Here is a 15,711-nt window from a genome sequence, read left to right as displayed (position 1 = left end):
CTCTAAGCTATCAAGAAGCGGCGGAAAACATAAAGTGGAAAGACGCCATGGACGAAGAAATCAAGTCAATCACGAAGAATGATACGTGGGAACTTACTACACTTCCACGAGGACACAAAGCAATTGGAGTAAGATGGGTGTACAAGGCAAAGAAGAATGCTAAAGGAGAAGTGGAGAGATACAAAGCAAGATTGGTGGCTAAAGGCTATAGTCAAAGACAAGGAATTGACTATGATGAGGTATTTGCTCCTGTTGCTCGTCTTGAAACTATTAGACTGATCATTTCTTTGGCAGCCCAAAATAAATGGAAGATCTATCAAATGGATGTGAAGTCAGCCTTCTTGAATGGTTTTCTCGAAGAAGAAGTCTATATTGAGCAACCACTGGGCTATGAAGTAAAAGGGCAAGAAGAAAAAGTCTTGAAGTTGAAGAAGGCGTTGTACGGTCTCAAGCAAGCACCGAGAGCTTGGAATGTTCGAATCGACAAGTACTTTCAAGACAAGAACTTCATCAAGTGTCCATATGAGCATGCACTCTATATCAAAGCGCAAAGTGGAGATATTTTGATTGTGTGTTTGTATGTAGATGACTTGATCTTTACAGGGAACAATCCAAGCATGTTCGAAGAGTTCAAGAAAGATATGTCAAATGAATTTGAGATGACGGATATGGGGCTCATGACATATTATCTCGGCATCGAAGTAAAACAAGAAGACAAAGGAATTTTCATCACCCAAGAAGGCTATGCCAAAGAAGTCCTTAAGAAGTTCAAGATGGATGACGCCAATCCAGTTGGCACCCCGATGGAATGTTGCAGCAAGTTGAGCAAGCATGAAAAAGGAGAGAATGTGGATCCAACTCTTTACAAAAGTTTGGTTGGAAGTTTACGTTACTTGACATGTACAAGGCCGGATATTCTCTATGCTGTAGGAGTAGTAAGTCGCTACATGGAAGCTCCAAACACAACTCACTTCAAGGCGGCAAAGAGAATCCTTCGATACATCAAAGGTACAACAAACTTTGGCTTGCACTATTACTCTTCTGACAATTATGACATTGTTGGCTATAGTGATAGCGATTGGAGTGGAGACTTGGATGATAGAAAGAGCACTACTGGTTTTGTGTTCTTTATGGGAGATACTGCTTTCACTTGGATGTCAAAGAAGCAACCAATAGTCACACTATCAACTTGTGAAGCCGAGTATGTCGCTGCCACATCATGCGTTTGTCATGCAATTTGGCTAAGGAACTTGTTGAAAGAGTTAAAAATGCCACAAGAAGAACCTATGGAAATATGTGTTGACAATAAATCAGCACTCGCTTTGGCAAAGAATCCAGTCTTTCATGAAAGGAGTAAGCACATCGACACCTGTTACCACTTCATAAGAGAATGCATTGAGAAGAAGGAGGTAAAGTTGAAGTATGTGATGTCTCAAGATCAAGCTGCCGACATTTTCACAAAGCCACTTAAGTTGGAAACTTTCGTGAAGCTAAGGAGTATGCTTGGAGTCACAAATCAAGTTTAAGGGGGGATGTTGAAATATAAACTTGATTTGGGCCCAAATTAATTATTTGGTTCCTTGGACTTAGTTATTTTGGGCTTAAGTAATTATGGGTCATGTTTCTAGAGAATTCTTGTAGTGTTTGGAGTGTCTAGATATTTCTTATGGTTGTAATATTCTCTAGAATACTCTTTGGATCTCTAGAGTTGAGAACTCTCTAGAATTAGTGTGTCTAGAGTTCTCCTTAGAGTAGTATAAATAGAGATGTAATCCTACACATTTGTATCAAGCAAAAATACAAAGTTCTCTCCTCCATAAAGAATTCTCCTTCCTATCAAGTGTCTATTCAAAGTCTCCAATATTCCTAAACACTTTTCCTAAACATAAAAGCCTTATTTCCAACATAAAGTTGGTTAACGTGAAGATAAAAGTAAGCATTATGTATAAATTTTATAAGAACGATATAAGAATAAAGTGAAATTGACATAATAAAGTAGCCAAATAAATATATTTCATGAAAGAAAAATAGTCAACCATAATGGTAAAAAAACATAAAAATGATATGAATAAAACACCGAAAATTGTTAATTTAAATAAACTTTTTTAATTTATTTCTTTTCGCTTGTGACCTGCTGTTGATTTTTTTTTCTTTGTTATGCTTCTCTTTAAACTTTGAAGTAAGATTGACTATTCATCAGAAGATGTCAGAACAGTTTGTTTATTCATCTTTGTTCTTAATGGATTTTCTGAGATTAAATAAACTTCATTTGATGATGAAGATGTATCTTTTGACTTTTTGGATGCTTGCAACTTTGAGCTTTTACTTATGACATATTGTTTCTCCACATTTTTCTTTAATGAACTTTCTTCTTCTTTTGACGATGAAGATGCATCTTTTGACTTCTTGGATAGTTGTAGCTTTGGACTTTAACTTGTGATAATTTGTTTATTACCCTTTTCTTAATGGACTTTATGAGATTTGATAAACTTCTTCATTAGATGATGAAGATGCATCTTTTGACTTGTTGGATGCTTTAAAATTAGTTTTTTTTACCTGACTCATCTAATGATATTGGTTGTGGTGAATTGAACTCCTTTTTTTTTTTTAATAAAAATATTAGTTAGTGGATGAAACTATTAATATTTTGTACAAAAAATGAAAATGAATTATAAATATGCTAACATGTTTAATTTCTTTGAGGAGAGGATCATGCTGAATGATATTTTTTGGGATAAAAGTCCTTGTGACGGCATAGGTTTGAAATCATTCCTTTAAGTTGTGAGTTGTGAGCATGATTTCAAAAATAAAAGTGTTTGCAATAGGTATACAATATTGGGGTATGTTAGTCTTATTTGATTGCATTTTGGGTATGAAGGAGTTCAGATGTTGTTGTGTTTAGAATTTGTTGTCCATCTCGATTGGACATTGTGAATGTTGATACACCAGTGTCATGAGAGACTTTCAATTGTATCTTGAACCTAAAAAAGATTTTAAATTATTTATTTATTTATTTATTTATGTTATAAAAAGTAATTCATTATATATAAAAATTAAACCTTGTTGTTGGGTATTTGGCTATTTGCATTCTCTACAAGTGTATTAATTTTCCTCTTTTGTAACTTTCTTTTGGCATCTCTCACATGTAACATAATTCCAACCAAACGTATCGTCAATCTCATTGATTGTTGTTACATGAATTGTGAACACATTATCTTATTATTTTCTATATGTTAAAACTAAGAAAAAATAAAGTATTATGAATATGAAAGTCATGGTAGGTTAGCATACTTGTGATTCTCATACTCATTTCATGGACATTATATCTTGCAATGATTACATTCTCTTGTCAAGATCAATATTGGAAGAACTTTGAGAAGATAATTATTTTATTTGATAGATGTTGCTCCATTTTTTTCTACAAAGTAGTTATTTAGAATAAAATTTATAATTTTTTAACTGCATCAATCAAAGAATTAGAATAAACTAACGATTTTGTTTGCTGAATGTTACAAAAATGTGTATAACAAAATAAAATAAAAGAAGGAAGTTTATTTTACCCTATCTTGAACTTTGCAAAACTAAGGTTGTCTAGGTTGATATAGATCCTTGTATTTGAAGTTGAGTTGATTGAAAACTCATATGAGAAATAATAAAGGTTTGTGTGGCAATGTCTCCGACTTGGAACCATGCCCAACATCAAGTGACAAATCTCAAAATCATAAAACTAACAAAGGCATATTGGTATTTTTACCCATTGGTTTGGGTACTTTAATACTAGCATTGTTTGCCTTTGGAGTCTCACATCATCTTTGTCGAAGTTCAAAGACAAAAGAAAACCAGGATGCGAAATCACCAGTCCAGAATCTATTTGCAATATGGAGTTTTGATGGAAATTTGGTCTATGAAAACATAGTTGAAGCCACAAAAGATTTTGACAACAAATATCTCATTGGGGTTGGAGGACAAGGAAATGTTTACAAAGCAGAATTGCACACAAGTCAAGTTGTTGTGAAGAAACTCCATTAAGTCCAAATGGAAAAATGTCCAATATTAAAGCTTTCACAAGTGAAATTCAAGGTTTGGCAAAAATTCAACATCGTTACATTGTGAAGTTATATGGATTTTGTTCTCATTCAGAATTCTCATTTTTGGTGTATGAATTCTTGGAAAGGGAAGCATGGACAAGATTTTGAAAGATGATGAAAAAGCAATTGTGTATTGCAGGATCAGTGCCATTAAAGGTGTAGCAAGTGCTTTATGCTAAATGCATTATGATGGAACCCTCGAACCCTGATTTGCGGATCCAATTTTTAGCTTCAACAAGGGAGCCAATTTGGGGCTCTATGAAATTGGGAAAAATAAAAGGAAAAACGAAATTAGAGAAGAAGATGGAAATAACAACGCCATAATCTTGGGATATTGATAAATTGAGGATGATTCGCCACAAAGAATATAAGAATCTAAGGTTTCATACAAGAACCAAGAGAGATACTCTCTTAACTGTGTCTAATTTGAAAATTTCATAAAAAACTGTCAACAAAGTGTTTAAAGAGTTTATTTATAACTCCTATTAATAATCCTAAATTAGATCCAAGGTCCAATAATTAATCTAATAATTAAAAGACTTAGAAATAACAATAAAAAAGGTAGCAGCCCATTACAAGTCCAAAAATAGGCCCAAAAATATAATTAAAAACAAAAAATAAATCTTATTCTAAAATTTTGCTAAAATAAATAAACTTTACTTCTTTTTTTTTCCTCTATGAGAGAATTTAGTCTCTTGCCAAACTCTTCTTGAATTCTCTTACTCATTGATCAAGTGATTGGTTCATCCATGTTGAGTCCACCTGAGCTAAACTCTTCCTCCTTGGATAATCCTCTATCATACCCTCCTTCTTGGGAAAAATTCGCCCTTGAATTGATGGCAAAGGTACCTATATCATAAAAAGTCAAGTCAATAACATTAAAAGTGTTGCTCACACCATAGTCAAGTGGTAAACCAATTTTATATGCATTATAATTGATGCGCTTTAAAACTTGAAAAGGACCATCTCCCTTTTCTTGAAGTTTAGATTTCCTTTGGGAAGTAAACATATTCTTTCTCAAGTGAATCCAAACCCAATCACCTAGTTTGATAACCATTTTCTTTCTCCCCTTATTGGAATATCTAGCATATGGTTCAATCTTTTTTTCATTTTGTGCTTTCACCTTATGATGCAAACTCTTAACAAAATTGGCTTTAGAAAGCCATCCCTATTCATCATAGTAGAAGTGTTGGGTAAAGGTAACAAATCAAGAGAGGACAATGGACTAAAATCGTAAACTACCTCAAAAGGAGAATAAGTAGTAGAGTTTACTACCCTCTTATAAGAAAATTCAGCATTGGATAGGCATTCCTCCCAAGCTTTCAAATTCTTACCTACCACATACCTTAGAATTTGAGATAGAGTTTGATTTACCAAGATGACGGGCATAGCACATGGACTCAAGATTTCTCTCACCCATCCTTTTTCCATCAAGCTCTCCACTTGCTTTTGGATCTCTTTTGTCTCTTCCAAATTGCTTCTATATGTTGGCTTATTTGGTAGGGAAGCTCCTGGAATGAGATCAATTTGGTGCTCTATCCCTTTCAAAGGAGGTAACCCATAAGGGGTGTCTTTGGGAAAGACATCCCTAAACTCCTTCAATAATTCTTCCACACTTATAGGCAAAGAACTAGTAATAGAAGACAAACAATAATCATGAGGCATTAGTAAATACATAGGTTGCCTAGCTAGCATCATTCTCTTCACCTATTTCTCTCTCATGAACAAGCTTTGTATTTTTCTCTCTTGATTTTCATTTTTTGCAGTTTCACTCTTTTTTTTTTATCTCCACTCTGTTCTTTCTTTTCTCTCCTTTCATGTTTCTCTCACTTTTCATCACTTTTGTTTTTCTTTTATTTTCTCTCTCGTTCTCTTTTCACTCTCATTTTTATTTAATTCTCACAAACCTCACTTGGAAACAAAGGTTTAAGGGTAACCTTTTGCCCTTTATGTACAAATGAAAATTTGTTTGTGACACCATTGTGGACAACATCCCTATCATATTGCCAAGGCCTTCCAAGTAAGAGATGGCTAGCCTCCATAGGGACTACATCAAATAGTATCTCATCCACATATTTTCCAATGGAGAAGCATATCAAAACTTGTCTATCTACAACTAGCTCCCCATTCTCACTCAACCATTGTAGTTTGTAAGGCTTAGGGTGAGGGGAAGTTTTCAAGGCAAGATTTTCAATCAATTTTTGGCTAGCTAAATAAGTGCAAACTACCCTCATCAATAATCAAAGAGCATATTTTCCCCATGACCATGCAACTAGTATGAAAAATGTTATCCCATTGAGTTTCATCTTTATCCTTACACACACTCCCCATTAACCTCCTAATCACCTTCCTAGGACTGTACATCACATTCACTTTCACTTTCACTAGAAGAACTAGAAGAGCTAGAAGAAGATGCACTAGTGATATCCCCATTACCTAGCACATCTATAGTCCTTTTGTTAGAACTTTGGGATGCAATAAGACCCTTTCCTAAACACTTAAAACATTTAATAGAATTCGCCTTTGAAGAAGTAGTAGTAGGTTTAGAATTATTTTTACCAAGGGCAACACCTTTTTCATGAGATTTGAATGAAGATTCTCCATCCTTCTTGAATGTCTCCTTATCTTTCCAAGTTGAAGAGCCATAGGGGGACTTCTTGTATGATTGCTTCCTCTTTAATTGCTGCTCCACCTTGAGGGCTTGATGAATGATATCCTCCAAAGAGGCATAGTAGTGCAACTCTATGATGTCTTGGATTTCCCTATTGAGACCATGCAAAAACCTTACCATGGTGGCCTTTTGAGACTCCTCAATTTGAGCCCTAATCAAGGAAATCTATCTCTTTGTAATAATAATCCACACTCTTATTTCCTTGAATTAGTCTTTGGAGCTTGTTGTGAAGGTCTCTCCCATAATAGGATAACACAAATCTCTCTCTCAAAACTCTCTTCATGTCTTGCCAAGTATTAATCAACGGCCTTCTCATCCTCTCAACATCACTCCTCACTTGATTCCACCACACTAAGGCATATCCCTCAAACTCCAGGGAGACCAATTTGATCTTTTTCTCTTCATTGTAGTTGTAGCAAGCAAAGACTTGCTCGACCTTCATCTCCCACTCAAGATACACTTCTGAATCATAAGTCCCTTTAAAAGTAGGGATCTTCACCTTCACTCCCTCAATCCTTCCTTTCTTTGTCTACCTCCATATCTTCTATGATTTCTTCTCTCTCTATACCTCTCTTTCCTCCTTCCTCCTTCATCCTCTTCATACCCCTCATATTCTTCATTAGAAGACTTAGATGATCAATCCTCTCTTCTTTGCTCTATATTTTTAATCCTCGCACTTAAAGCTTCACTACTCTTGTGTATTCTTCCCAAACTCTCCTCATTCTCCTTTCTCATTCTCTCCATCCTTTCTTCATCTTCATAACTCATTCTTCTTATTTGCTCACCAAGTTTAATCATCTCTGTCATGAGCCTTGTGGTTTTTGGAGATGGTGGAGTAGCATCTCCACTTGTAGAAGCCTTACCTACAAGAAAAGTTAGTGCACAAGTAAAAAATAGAATAGGATCTCACCACTCAACTTAGTGTTTCACTCAAGTTCACTCGTGTATCACTCTTTCAAGGCTTTTTTTCTTTTGTAATATGCACTCTTGTCTTTTACCACTCTTGCTTCTTTTTAGTTCTTATGCAGAACCTTCAAGCTCAAAATCAAGAAGTATTCAATGTGAAATATGTCACAAATCAAAACTCAACTCAAGAAGCCAAGAAAAGAAATACTCTAAGACAAAACTAAGGAATTTTAAAGACAAACAAAAATAATGAAAGGAATGCCAAGGAAGACAAACCAAAAGACTCTAGAATAATCAAAAGAATTTTCCTAGAGTTAAACTATACTAGATGTAAATAACCAACAAAATATTTTTTTTTGAAAGAGAAGTATGTAAAAACAAGAAAGACTCTGAATGCAGATTTTGTTTTTCTTTTCTTTTGCTTTTTTTTTTTCATTTTTTTCTTCTTTTGTTTTTTTTATCTCTGCACTTTTCTTTGGCACACAATTCAAATTTGAATGCAAATATGTGATTGGGAAAATCCAAATCTAGACTGTAACATAATTTTCCCTCCAAATCTGAAAATTGGATTTCTTTCTTTTTTTAACTTCTTTCTTTCCTTTTTTGCATGAATTTTAATTCTATATTTATAAAAAAAAGGATAACAAGATATAGATACTAGATATAGTATAGAAAAGAAAGATAGACTCAAAGAAATAAAACAAAGGAAGATGAAATAATAATATAGAGTTAAACAAAAAAAAGTGACAGATCAAACAAAGGAGAAACCACACATGAAATAAAAAACACAAAGGATAGATGACACCTAATTTCAAGAACCAAAGCTCTGGTACCAATTAATGGAATCCGGATTTGTGGATCTAATTTCTAGCTTCAGCAAACTGGGAGACCAATTTGGGCCTCTATGAAATTGGAAAAAATAAAAGGAAAAAGCGGAATTAGAGAAGGAAATGGAGAGAACAACGCCACAATCTTGGGAGATTGACAAGTTGAGGATGATTCACCACAAAGAATAGAATTTTTTGATAAGAACCTAAGGTTTCACATAAGAACCAAGAGAGACACTCTCTTAACTGTGTCTAATATGAAAATTTCATAAAAAAAAATCATTAACAGAGTGTTCAAGGAATCTATTTATAAGTCTTACTAATAATCCTAAATTAGGCCCAAGGTCCACTAACTAATCTAATAATTAAAAGACTTATAAATAACAATAAAAAAGGTAACAACCCATTACAAGAACAAAAATAGGCCCAAAAATATAATTAAAAACAAAAATAAATCTTACTCTAAAAGTTTGCTAAAATAAATGAACTTTACTTCGTCTTTTTTTTCCTCCATGAGAGAATTTAGTCTCTTGCCAAACTCTTCTTGAATTATCTTACTCCTTGCTCAAGTGATTGGTTCATTCATGTTGAATCTACCTAAGCCAAACTCTTCCTCCTTGGATAGTCCTCTATCACATCATGACTATTCACCTGCAATTGTTTATCGAGATATATCAAGCCAGAATGTTCTTTTAGATTTGGAGTATGTGACTCATGTCTCAGATTTTGGAATAACCAAGCTTCTTAATCCTAATTCAACCAGTTAGACCTCATTTGTTGGCACTTTTGGATATGTTGCTTTAGGTTAATTCCTTTTCTCCTTTACACCGAGAATATAATGATTTTATAGGTTTTCTTTGGAGAGCACCCTCAAGATTTTATAACTTCTTCGTTGTGGACATCTTCGTCAAGTGCCATGGCATCAAAAACTTGATATTCCTTCATTGATGGGAAAGTTAGACGATCATCTCTCTTATCCTATAAATATGATGATAAGGAGGTCGTTTTGATTGTAAGGATAGCAAATGCTTGTTTGACTAAAAGCCCCGGTTCTCGCCCAACCATGAAGCAAATTGCCAACGAGCTTGCAATGTCAAAGTCATCTTCAATCCATTAACCGAATATGCATGAGCACAACTCCTCCCAAGTTGGCTTTTTAATTTGTCTTTTTATCACTGTACTGGAAGGTTAATGTAATTGCAGAACAAATGTATTCTATTTTTGCTAGTTACTCTTTTGATGTTCCATGATTATTCCTTGGTTCCCTGTATCTGAGTTTAGTTTGGTCTTGTTTTGTTTAATAAGTGTATTTCATTAACCATTGTTGTAGCTTTTCTTATTTTATTCTCTTCTTAGTACAACCTTTTTAAAATTTAATTTCATTGTACATAATCAATTTGGAAAGTTCCTTTTTGCTGTTAGTTGTGTTGTTTGGGGGCATTGACCAATTTGATTTCCTGAGATTGGCCTAAAGCTGTCACCTAGATTTCCTGTTGTACTCCTTTAAATTGAGCAATTAACTTGCCTTCAAATTAGAAGGTGTCATGGAGATATTTGATCTTGAGACTTCTACTTGGAATGATTTGTAGTCTTTGTTGTTGTGTGTTCTGCTATCATTCTTTCTGTGTGTGTTCTACTTTTCAGTTTGGCTGCAAAGGACTGTACTCGATATTTACTGTTGGTTAAGGGTGTGGAATTCAAGATTTTAAAAAATGACCCACGACCGTGATTTGGACCGCAACATCAAGATTTGTTTACATGTTTGCGACCGTAATTGGAACCCCATCGGCTGCAGTAGTCCATGATTTGCTGCGATATCAACAAATACGATGAAATTGTAACCAATATTTAAAACCTTGGTGTGGATACCTATATTTGTGTTGTGTAGTGTTTATCAAGTGTCGAAACATATTTTGAAGCATGTTCGCCTGTGTTCACTGTTGTCTTTGTTGAAGATTAATCTAGAAAAGTGTAGATGTATAATTGGTGGCTCATTATCTAAAGAGTTCTACACCTATGAAGATGTTATAGTGTGTAGAAACTTCTTGATGGATGTAGAAAAATATCTTATTATCTAAAGTCATAGAAGCACCTAGAACATTATAGAGATGAATAGTAGATGATAGATGAGTCTAGAAGACTCTAGGACTAAGTAATATAAAAGTGTGTAAAAATCACCTATATAACGTATATAAAAGTATAAGTTGTAGCAAACCATGTAATGTAAGTCAAGAAGCTGATAAACACAATTCAAGTTAAGGTGTCAATTTTCTGAAAACTCATCCTCTTCCTATTCCCATCATTTCTATCATACATTTCTATCATATCCTTCCATAGAAAAAGACATAACCATGTCCCACATCCTAACAGTCTTATGGTAATAATTGCTTGAGAATTCTGTTCTCTGCTCCCACTTTGATTTTTTCATTTCTCTCAACTGCTAGTTATAGACGCATAGATATTTTCTTAGTTATTCCTTTTTGTAGTTCACTGTTGTGGGCTTGTTTGAACACATTGTTCCCATACATGAGGCCTTGGTGTGGCAAGAGTTTGATAATGTGACATCCTTCAAGGTCGTGATTCATATTTTGAATTGGAATTTGTTTTGTTTTCACATTCAACTGGCCTTGATAGACTTCGAATTCCGATTCAGTATTTTCAGTTTGAGATCATCTGTATTCATTTTTTATAATTAGGAGCATTATGACAATTTGAGATGATCGTGGTTACTTTGGAGTTTGGAGTAGAAAGCCAGGGAGTGTGGAGAAGATGTAGATCCGTTCTGAATTTTTTTAAAAGAAATGAACTGATGTTCTGATGTCTATGTTTCGGTTTCCCGTCACTGAGTTTACGAATATGTTATTCCTTCTTTCATTTTAACCGGGAAAAGACCATATTCGATAATTATGTGTAAAGTGTTTTTGAATTTGCAAAAACTGATATGGATTTGAGAAGTTCTGTTTTTTTTTCCCCTTAGAAACGAGGCATAAAAATTTACGAGTAAAACACTATTTTGATCCTTAAAAGTCTAAAGCATTGTCACATTAATATCCGAAACAAAAAAAATTTAAAATAAGTGGCGAATGCGAGATGCAGGAAGGCCATTGAATCAAGGAGGGATTTGCAAGAGGGGTGGCAGCGTCAATTATTTTCTTTTTCAATTATTTAAATATTTACTAACTTTTAAAAAATAATTATTTGACAAATAATAACTTCTAAGAATGTAGTTTTTTACAAGATTTTTTTTAAAAAAACTAATAATAACTTAAAAAAAAGTAGTTATTGATTTACATATGCAATAATTATTTCTTAACATTTTGTTAATGTCGTAACTATATAGTATAGATTTACTAAGTTGTTGAGTAATTTGTATGAATATTTATGATTTTTATCTACTTGTCAATTTTGTTCATTATTTTTCCCGGATGGTAAATGAAATTAAACAGGTGCTTAACATTTCTAAAACTCCATAAAATAAAAATACACCAACTATTATTGTATTTTATTTATTCCCCCATTTTGTCACTAACACAAAAGAATTAGCTCTAAAACGTGATGATCTTTTTAAAACGGTTATTTCAAACCGTTCTAAAAAACTATCATTTTAGATTTATACCTTTAGATCATTGATGTAAAGTAAAAGTATATAATATTTATCTAACACGTTTTATTTATTCTAATCCATGTAAAAAGATATCACAACCACACAAGAGAATAATATATATCACAAACTTTGTTGAATTAGCACATACAAATGTAGAAAATTAAGTCCCTTTTGGGCTCTTGGCTATAGTCAAATACACATAATAAATCCTAATTATGTCTCCAACTTTGTGCTAAAGGAAGAAGCAATATGTACTTGTACAACTTTCAAATTAGCTTGTAGCCAATAAATTTTTTACCGTTCAAATTCTGATAGTTGCCTTGCAACCTGTAAAAACAAATTATGTCTAAGTAATACAACGTACATATCACAAATGGAAATTGGCTTCATGTGAATTTAAGACATAATGATCAAGCATGCATACGTCATGCATAACTTACATGACACTAGCAACTAGCTACAATGGTTACTTCTGCAATTGCCTCAAACCTTGCGCACACCTCTATTTTTAATTTAAAACAAACAACCCTTGACCCAAATGACCAGATAACCTAATAAACTGTAATCAGTGTATTATGTCTTGTGTTTCATTTCATGACTTGCACGGTGTATGAAGTAATAATTAAAGACAAACTTAGAAACAACAAGAAAGCTTAAAAATAAAGCCAAAATATTATAATTGTCTTTCACTTAAGGACAAAAAGCTTAAAAATAAAGCCAAGATGAACTTGGAGTTAAAGGCATACCTTTTTCTAAAGCTTAGAAATGGACTCTCGTACATGAGATTAGGGATGTTCAGAACAGATTCAAAAAAATAACCAAGAATGGATCAAAAAACTGATAACATATCAAAACCTTTTGAGTGTTGCTAAGTGCATCCAACATTTTAAAAAAATGGCGAAATTGTCCTTGTTTGATTTTCCTTTTACGGATTGTTCCGTAAGTTGACCCGTAAGTGACTTACGGATCAACTTGATCCGTAAGAGACTTCCGGATCAACTTGATCCGTAACTTCCAGATCAACTTGATCCGTAAGAAGAAGAAAATAATAATTTATTAACTATACAACATATTTAAAGATATTGTTTAAGGTTATTTTATACATATTAATAAAAATCAATAAATACATAAAAGATAATAATAATTTTATAAAATTAATATCATCATCATTAATTTATTTTTTATTTTTATAATTAATCATATCATTATTAATATTATAATGAATATAAAAAAAAATTAGTATTATATTAAAAATTAAAATACTAACTACTTTATAATACATTTTTTTACATGATCATTAGTATAAGTAGGAAAATAGTAATTATAAGAGAATTTAAAAATATTAGTATGTTATATAAAATAAGGATCTTAGATAACGAATGATGTCCATTTTTTGTTTAATTTTTTTTACACCCTTTTCAACTTCCTTATTTCAATTATATTTAAAGTTATATTTCAAATTATTTTTTATTAGTTGGTAAACTAAGTTAACTAGACCATTTATAATAATTTACATATACTATAACTAAGTTAACTAGACCATTTTAATAACACACGTGTATATAGACACAAATGGAATACACAATCAATGAAAATAAATAAAACTAACATTAGTAATGAAAATAAATAAAACCAACAATACTCATGAAATGAGTTCATGTACAATATCTGTATATACATGAAATATCAATATAAAATATGTACATAAACTATGCCTGATCAGTGCGCCGCCTGCGTCTACACCTAACGTATACTAGATGGTCCTGTGTCACACTCCTGGCTAATCTGAGGAATTCTTCGATCACCTCATGTGTCGATGAGCCAGGCATGACCACCCCTAGACTCAGATGGTGCTCCAACCTCTCAGCAATGTCATCACAAACTTTCTGTTACATACAAAACAAACTAATTACACAAATTATTATGCAAATATTGAGGTAAATGAAGTAAATTATTAGTATTACTTACCACTGCATGTCTAGGCTCCTCCGCAGATGTAGACGATGCTCCTGGCTCCGGCACGTGAGGGATACCCGTCTGCGGGGCCTGAGGGACGACTCAGGGCTGTGGGGCGTGACCATGAGGCAAAGGATCTAATGTGTGGCCTGATGTCATGAAAGGATGAGAGATGCGGAAGAACCAGTCCATGTAGTCACTGGAACACGCCCCTGGCACAACGCACACCTCACATGCTGGTACGATATGATCCTCGTAGTGCATCCACCTATCATGTATATCATCATACGAGACCCATGAATCGACAGAAGGATCAGGAATGATCTGCGTGTAGCCAAACTGCCACACGATCCTCTCTGGTCGGTAATAAATAGCAACAGGCCCCCAGCGCAAGAGACCGGAATAGCACGATCTGACGTGGAAGTCCCGGACCTCCCGGTGCTCCCCATAAGGGATCCAACAGACATCTGGAATCCGGAGTCGGTCCAGGCGATCCCTGTATGCCGGCGTACGAATGCTCTTCACGGTCTTCTTGGTCGCAATCCACCTACACGAACGTGGAGAATCCTCGTCGTACTCCTGATCAGCAGTGGAGTCCGCGACCGACGGAAAGTGCTCGTAAATCCAGCACTACAGATGTAACATCAAAATTATAAACATTAATAATGAAAGTGTAACAAAATTTAAAGTTGAACATTGTTGAGGTTGAACGAATAAAAAACATATTTGTTACCTGCAGCAATGTGATGTAACCGCCAAGCTGTCGGTTGTGGCTCATAGATGCATTGTTCAGCTGGTCGTACATATGCACTAAAGCAGCCACTCCCCTAGCGTACCTCTCCGTCATACTGAGGTCACGAAGGGCCTCCAAGTAGACAACATGGACATTGGTTGCACTCTTTTTAGCAAACAGAGTGCAACCCAGAAGGTGAAGAAGATATGCTCGAGCCGCAGTTGTCTAATGACCTGCCTGGCATCGGCGCTCATATATATCACGTACCCATTGCAGGCGTACGTACGGTCTGCGACACTGGGCTGTCTCAGCCCTAGCAGACTCTGGAGAGACCATCAACAAGTCCACCAACATCTAAACCGCATCATCCACGTGCAAGGGCTCAAAAGCGTGTAAGTCACCAATCACTGGAAGATGGAGAAGCGAGGAGACGTTGTCCAACGTAATGGTGAGCTCTCCCACTAGGAGATGGAAACTAGACGTCTCCCGGTGCCACCGCTCCACAAACGCGGACAAAAGTCCCCGATCGCCGGTGTCTACCGAACATGCGATCAGAGGACTTAGTCCTGTACCAGCAACAAGTCCCTCAATGGCAGGGGCAGGCCTGCCTAAACTGTGGACCTTCCTCCAATGAGAGGATAGCTTCAATTCAGGACGCTGCTGAATTGAAGTATAAAGGAATGCAAAATTCGTTAAAATCATTATTTAAAGGAAAACTAATTTCAATCATAAAGTATAATTTACAAGTAACTAAAAATAAATAGTATAAATACCTCTCTCATCCATACGCTGCAAGCAATGTGATCCGCATACAGGGTCAACACGGATTGCTCGCTCGGACCACCCAGAAATCCTTCATGCTCATCCTCAGCAGCCTTTGTGCCTGTGTCCATAGGAATGTTCTCTACAGCAGTTGGTGCCTCCAT

The 15,711-nt window shown here is 34.7% G+C and overlaps 2 protein-coding genes across 2 annotated transcripts; both read right to left on the bottom strand.

The window, feature by feature from the left end:
• Positions 1-14,154: 14,154 nt before the first annotated feature.
• LOC114420455 (protein MAIN-LIKE 1-like) lies at positions 14,155-15,139 on the bottom strand. The gene is made up of 3 exons (XM_028386346.1): positions 15,053-15,139; positions 14,786-14,950; positions 14,155-14,682 (listed from the first exon to the last, which is right to left on the bottom strand). Exons 1-3 carry the CDS (start codon positions 15,137-15,139, stop codon positions 14,155-14,157), a joined length of 780 nt encoding a protein of 259 aa, XP_028242147.1.
• LOC114420454 (protein MAIN-LIKE 1-like) lies at positions 15,140-15,711 on the bottom strand. Its single transcript, XM_028386345.1, has 2 exons — positions 15,559-15,711; positions 15,140-15,445 (listed from the first exon to the last, which is right to left on the bottom strand). The coding sequence occupies exons 1-2, from the start codon at positions 15,709-15,711 to the stop codon at positions 15,140-15,142; spliced, it is 459 nt and encodes a 152-aa protein (XP_028242146.1).

Source organism: Glycine soja, chromosome 7 (genome assembly GCF_004193775.1).
Source record: "Glycine soja cultivar W05 chromosome 7, ASM419377v2, whole genome shotgun sequence".
NCBI lineage: Eukaryota > Viridiplantae > Streptophyta > Magnoliopsida > Fabales > Fabaceae > Glycine > Glycine soja.
This window is presented reverse-complemented; position numbering and strand designations above follow the sequence as displayed.